Here is a 6,980-nt window from a genome sequence, read left to right as displayed (position 1 = left end):
TTTTTTTTTTTTTTTAGTATTATCCCTTTGATCTTTTTTTTAGTTATTGCTCTAGAGATTCCAGTACATATACTTAACTTTTCACAGTCTATTTAGAATCCATATCTTACCACATCAAGTGGAATGTAGAAATCTTACTATCATGTAGGTCCCTTTAGCTTCCCTACTTTATGTTGCAGTGGTCTTATATATTAGATCTACGTGCATCAAAAACTATACCATACAATATTATAACTTTAGTTTTCAACCATCAAACATATTTTAAAGAATTCAGTAAGAGAAGAATCGTCTATTATACTCAACCAGGTATTTACCATTTCTGTTGTTTCTTCATTCCTAATGTTCCAAGTCTCATTTTTTTCCAAATCTCATTTTGATGTAATTTTCCTTCTGCCTGAGGAAAGTATTTTAGTATACCTTTTAGAGCAGTTTCATTGGCAATAAATTCTTAGTTTTCTTTCAGTTGAAAATGTCTTCACTTTACCTTTATTCCTAAAGGATATGTTTGTAGGATGTAGAATTCTGGATTGACAGTTGTTTTCTTTCACCATTTAAAAAATGTTTTACTTTTTTTCTAGCTACTGTGGTTTCAGATAAGAAATCCATAGTCATTTGAATTATTCTCCATAAATAATGCATCATTTTTCTCTGATTGCTTTTAAGATTTTTTTTTCTTTTTCTTTAGTTTTCCACAGTTTGTGATGTGTCTGGGTGTGGATTTCTTTGGGTTTAGCCTGTTTAGAATTTCCTGAGCTTCTTGAATCTGGCATTCACCAAATTTGGTACATTTTCAGCCACTATTTTTTCAGATATTTTGTCTACATCATACTCTTTGTCTTCTCTTTCTGGAACTTCAGTGAACCAACTGTTAAAGACTTTTCATTATTGTCCCACAGGTCCATAAAATTCTGCTCCTTTTTCTTAGTTCTTTTCTTCTGTGCTGCTCAGATTGGATAATCTCTGTTAATCCTTTCAAGTTCACTGACTGTCCTCTGTCATCTCTATTCTGCTAGTAAGCCCATTCACTGAGTTCTTTTATTTCTATCATTGTATTTTTCAATTCTAAAATTTCCGTTTGTTTTTTCTTTATATCTTCTGTTTCTTTTCTGAGACTTTATATCTTTTGATTCATTAGAAGAGAGTTTGGCTTTACTTTTTGGAGCATTTTTATGATGACTTCTATCTGTGTCATCTCAGTGTTGACTTCTATTAGTTGTTTTGTTTAATATGAGTTGAGATCTTTCTGGTTCTTCATATGCCAATTTTGAATTGTATATTGGATATTTTTAAATACTGTATAATGAGACTCTAGGTCTTATTTTTTAGTTTTTATTGGGGTTTGTTTTTGTTTTTGTTTTTTGTTTTTTTTGAGACTGAGTCTTGCTCTGTCACCCAGGCTTGAGTGCAATAGCCCAATCTTGGCTCACTGAAACCTCCATCTGGGTTCAAGCAATTCTTGTGCCTCAGCCTCCCAAGTTGCTAGGATTACAAGTGCCCACCACTGTGCCTGGCTAAATTGTGTATTTTTAGTAGAGACAGGGTTTCACCATGTTGGCCAAGCTGGTCTCGAACTCCTGATCTCAAGTGACCCACCTGCCTCAGCCACCCAAAGTGCTGGGATTACAGATGTGAGCCACCATCCCTGGCCAAGACCCTAAGTCTTTAAATCATATGGAGAATTATCAAGGGAACCCGCCCCCGATGGTTAATGTGGGTTCTTTTCTATTTCCTATGTGTCTCGGCTGGTTTGAAAATAAAGGGAAAGAGCACAAGAGAGAGAAATTTAAAGCTGGGTGTCCGGGAGAGACATCACATGTTGGCAGGTTCCGTGATGTCCCCCGAGCTGTAAAACCAGTAAGTTTTTATTAGCGATTTTCAAAAGGAGAGGGAGTGCACAAATAGGGTGTGGGTCACAGAGATCACATACTTCACAAGGTAATAAAATATCACAAAGCAAATGGAGGCAGGGCGTGATCACAGGACCACAGGATGGGGCGAAATTAAAATTGCTAATGAAGTTTCGGGCACACATTGTCATTGATAACATCTTATCAGGAAACAGGGTTTGAGAGCAGACAACCTGTCTGACCAAAATTTATTAGGTGGGAATTTCCTCATCCTAATAAGCCTGGGAGCACTGCAGGAGACGGGGCTTATTTCATCCCTTCGGCTTCGACCATAAAAGGCGGCCGCCTTAAGGGGGCAGTCTATAGACCTACCCTCAGGGCGCATTCTCTTTCTCAGGGATGTTCCTTGCTGAGAAAAAGAATTCAGCCATATTTCTCCTATTTGCCTTTGAAAGAAGAGAAATATGGCTCTGTTCCATCCAACTCATCGTGGCCAGAAGTCTTATCTCTCCGGTTCCCTGAACATTGCTGTTATCCTGTTCTTTTTTCAAGATGCCCAGATTTCATATTGTTCAAACACACATGCTCTACAAACAATTTGTGCAGTTAACGCAATCATCACAGGGTCCTGAGGCGACATATATCCTCCTCAGCTTACAAAGAAGATGACGGGATTAAGAGATTAAAGTAAAGACAGGCATAGGAAATCACAAGGGTATTGATTGGAGAAGTGATAAGTGTCCATGAAATCTTCACAATTTATGTTCAGAGATTGCAGTAAAGACAGGCGTAAGAAATTATAAAAGTATTAATTTGGGGAACTAATAAATGTCCATGAAATCTTCACAATTTATGTTCTTCTGCCATGGCTTCAGCCAGTCTTTCCGTTCAGGGTCCCTGACTTCCCTCAACAGAGAATGTTGATATTTTCATCAGGTGGACAATGCAAGTTCTGACCATCCTCTGTGTTTTGTGGTTCTCATGTCATTTCCATGTGTAAGGGTTTCGTAGTGTTCTTTGGGTCCGTTTCATGTATGTGAAAAACTGTGGCCACCTTGGAACTTCGGTAATGGTATGTTTCATAGTTCAGTTCTCAAAGTCTGTGTATGCTGTTTAGGGTCAGATTCATGCATGGGCTTAGGGATAAACCCAGGAATTAATAAAGAACTTTAACAAACTGCTTTTCCCAACTTTCCCAGGCTCCTCCCTTTCTGTGGCATTCCTATAACTTTCTGCCCCCTTTTTGGTGCTTCAGCTAGAAAACTGGAGCTTTCCTTGACTTGCTCTGCCATGTACTTACTGCAGATGTCCCCATCTGGGGTCAAATGGTGAGGGCAAAGAGAGAACCTTGAACCACAGATCCTCCAATTGGAAAGGAAGTTTCCCTTCTCTTCGAGTTTTAGGTTTCTCCTGGCCTCCTTTGCCACCACTGCTGTCGACATGGGATCGGAACTTAAGTATGAAAGAACCAAGAAAAAGGAGAGGGAAAAGGTAGGGCATTGAGCATTAGAAGGCCCCTTTTCACCTCCTTGAGCTAGAACCAGAGAGCTCCCCCTGGAGGTCTTTGTTGGCATTGATGCCCACCTCTGAGTTTCAAACTATGTCGAGTAGAGGCCAGTGAATAGCAGAGGGGAAAAGTGATGATCTCACTTTTGACTTGGAAGTACTTCAAATTCTGGTCATCTTCCCCAATACACCTGCTACTATTTACTTTTCCAAGTCCTCAAATAGCTGCCCAATGCATTCCATCCAGGCTTTGTAGCTGCGTTCAGTGGGACAGACAAAATGGAGTGTGGTTACTCCATCTCACCAGGAACTGGAAACCCAATACATATCTTTGAGTGGGAGAATTAATGTGCTCAAAATTCAGATTTTAGAATAGATTGCGGCAGTATTTGAATAGGGTGAATTAGAAAGGCTGAGATGGGAGCCCCACGAAACCTGTAATAAAAACTAAAAGGGCCAGGCGCGGTGGCTCACACCTGTAATCCCAGCACTTTGGGAGGCCAAGGCGGGCAGATCACCAGGTCAGGAGATCGAGACCATCCTGGCTTAAACATAGTGAAACACCGTCTCTACTAAAAATACAAAAAATTAGCCAGGTGAGGTGGCAGGCTCCTGTAGTCCAGCTACTCGGGAGGCTGAGGCAGGAGAATGGCGTGAACCCGGTAGGCAGAGTTTGCAGTGAACCAAGATCATGCCACTGCACTCCAGCCTGGGCGACAGACCAAGACTCCGTCTCAAAAAAAAACCAAAAAACTAAAAGTAGGCCGGGTGCGGTGGCTCACGCCTGTAATCCCAGCACTTTTGGGAGGCTGAGGTGGGCAGATCACAAGGTCAGGAGTTTGAGACCAGCCTGGCCAATGGGGTGAAATCTATCTCTACTAAAAATACAAAAATTAGCTGGGCATGGTGGCCGGCACCTGTAGTCCCAGCTACTCGGGAGGCTGAAGCAGGAGAATCTCTTGAACCCAGGACACGGAGGTTGCAGTGAGCCGAGATTGCACCACTACTCTCCATCCTGGGCAACAGAGCGACACTGACACTCTGTCTCAAACAAACAAACAGCAACAACAACAACAAAAACCTAAACAAAAGTAATAAGAACTCAAACTAGTGGGACAAAAGTAGCAATGCAAAAATGGGGGATAGTGAGAACCAGTGCAAGGTATGTTATCTCACACCCACTATCCTATGGAATAACATTAATTCAGCATCACTGTCCAAATGTTACAGCCAGAAAGAAGACCCACATGGGGCATTGCTAATCCTTAAGGTCAGAGCTGGGACTGACTATTTGTTTTAGAAAGTCTCACTCTGTCACCCAGGCTGAAGTACAGTGGCACAGTCTCAGCTCACTGCAACCTCCGCCTCCCAGGTTCAAGTGATTCTCCTGCCTCAGCCTCCCGAGTAGCTGGGATTACAGGCATCCGCCACCACACCCAGCTAATTTTTTGTATTTTTGGTGGAGACAGGGTTTTGCCATGTTGGCCAGTCTGGTCTCGAACTTCTGACCTCAAGTGATCAGCCTGCCTTAGTCTCCCAAAGTGCTAGGATTATAGGCATGAGCCACCATGCCCGGCCCAGAGCTGGAACTGACTTTAGAGATCACTTTATTCAACACTCAATTTTTTTTAGCAGTTTTATTGGTATGTAATTTATATACCATACAGTTCACCTGTTTAAAGTATATAGTTCAGGCCGGGCACAGTTGCTCACACCTATAATCCCAGCGCTTTGGGAGGCTGAGGTGGGCAGATCGCTTGAGACAAGGAGTTCAAGACCAGCCTGGCCAACATGGTGAAACCCTGTCTCTACTAAAAATACAAAAATTAGCTGGGCGTAGTGGCAAGTGCCTGTAATCCCAGCTACTCAGGAGGCTAAAACAGGAGAATCGCTTGAACCTGAGAGATGGAGGTTGCAGTGAGTTGAGATTGGGCCACTGCACTCCCGCCTGGGTGATAGAGTGAGACTCCATCTCAAAAATAAATAAGTAAAGTGTATAGTTCAATCTTTTTGATATATTTACATAGTTGTGCAGCTATCACCATAATGCAATTTTAGAACATGTTCATCCCTCCAGAATGAAACCTTATACCCATTAACAGCCACTCTCATCCCCCACCCCAACGCCCTACTCCGCCCAGCCTAGGAAACCATTAATATGTTCTCTTTCTCTGCAGATTTTGCCTATTCTGGACATTTAAAAATAAATTGAATCATAAAATGTTACCTTTTGTGGATGGCTTCTTTCACTTACGTAATGTTTGGGAGGTTCATCCGTGTAGCAAATATCAGCACCTCATTCCTTTTTATTGCTGAATAATATCCCATTGTATGGATAATGCCACAGTTTGTTCATTCACTCATCAGTTGATGGATATTTTGGGCTGTTCTCACTTTTGGGCTATTACGAATAATGCTGCTGTGAACATTTGTGTACAGGGTTTTGTTTGGACATGCTTTCACTTCTCTTGAGTACGTATCTAGGAGTGGAATTGCTGTGTCATATGGTAACTCTGTATTCAGTTTTGAGAAACCACCAAACTGTCTTCCACAATAGCGGTACCATTTTACGTTCCCACTAGCAATGTTTGAGGGTTCTCAACACTCTCATTGTGCCCGGAGAGGTCGATTAACTTCCCAGGCTCACACAGTGGATTGGTGGGACTAAAACCCATGCCTCTTAACTCATAAACCTATGTGGCAGTTAGTGACAGAAATAAGAATAAAAACTGCAGTCGACTGAAAGAAAACCTTCACTAATTGAAAGATTTCTACCAATTCAGGAAAAAGAAAACTGTTTTTTATACTTATGGAAGTCTTCTCTTCAGATATCACTGTTTCTTTACTTTAATCAATTTTCACAATTGTATTTTGTAAGTGATTGCAATCACTGTTCTTTGCTCAGATTGTCCCCAAAGTCTATAGCTGTTCTGGCCCCTCAGCCTAGACCACCGTGAGTCTTAGAACTCTAGATTAGGAGAGCTCATCATCAGTCCAGCTCCCTCATTTTGCAGATGAGAAACTGCTGAGCTGTGATCTTAAGGATCTCAATGAACTCTGGTACCCTCTTGGGACACACAGGGGGATCTAGCACCCTTCCCTAAAGTGTTCTCTGTTCTTCTGCCGCTCCCTCCAGGTGCAATATCAGCTACTTAGAAGAATGGCTTAAAGATAAGAATTTGCAGAACAGCTTAGCAAAGGAAACTTTGGAGCCCCTCTCTCAGGCAGCCTGGTTGCTTCAGGTCAAGAAGACCACAGACAGTGATGCTAAGGAGATCTACGAACGCTGCACCTCACTGTCTGCTGTACAGGTGACCGGGCTTGCCTAGTGTCTCCCTGGCTCTTCCCTGACACATCAGTGCAGTGGGCATTGCCTTTCCTGGCTTAGCCCGCTGTGGGCACCCTGATTCTGTGTGTTCTCTTGGGATCATACCTGTCACCCATGGCCCACCCTTTTATCTATACATATTTATTATACTAACACTAGGTCTTAAAAACATAGAAATGGGCTGGGCGAGGTGGCTCACAGCTGTAATCCAGCACTTTGAGAGGCCAAGGTGGGAGGATTGCTTGAGCCCGGGAGTTTGAGACCAGTCTGGGCAACATAGCAAGAAAAAAAAAAAAAAA

General features: G+C 42.3%; 1 protein-coding gene across 1 annotated transcript in view; it reads left to right on the top strand.

The window, feature by feature from the left end:
* Positions 1-6,682, top strand: part of MYO5C (myosin VC) — a 116,285-nt gene extending 109,603 nt beyond the window's left edge. The window contains exon 39 of the mRNA XM_011928656.1: positions 6,490-6,682. Within this exon, the coding sequence (XP_011784046.1) occupies positions 6,490-6,682 (193 nt within the window). The remainder of the gene's footprint in view (positions 1-6,489) is intronic.
* Positions 6,683-6,980: the final 298 nt, after the last annotated feature.

The sequence above is a fragment of the Colobus angolensis genome, unplaced genomic scaffold, assembly GCF_000951035.1.
Source record: "Colobus angolensis palliatus isolate OR3802 unplaced genomic scaffold, Cang.pa_1.0 Scaffold78, whole genome shotgun sequence".
In the NCBI taxonomy this organism is placed as follows: domain Eukaryota; kingdom Metazoa; phylum Chordata; class Mammalia; order Primates; family Cercopithecidae; genus Colobus; species Colobus angolensis.
The sequence above is the reverse complement of the archived record's forward strand: the minus strand, read 5'-3'. Positions and strand labels throughout refer to the sequence as shown.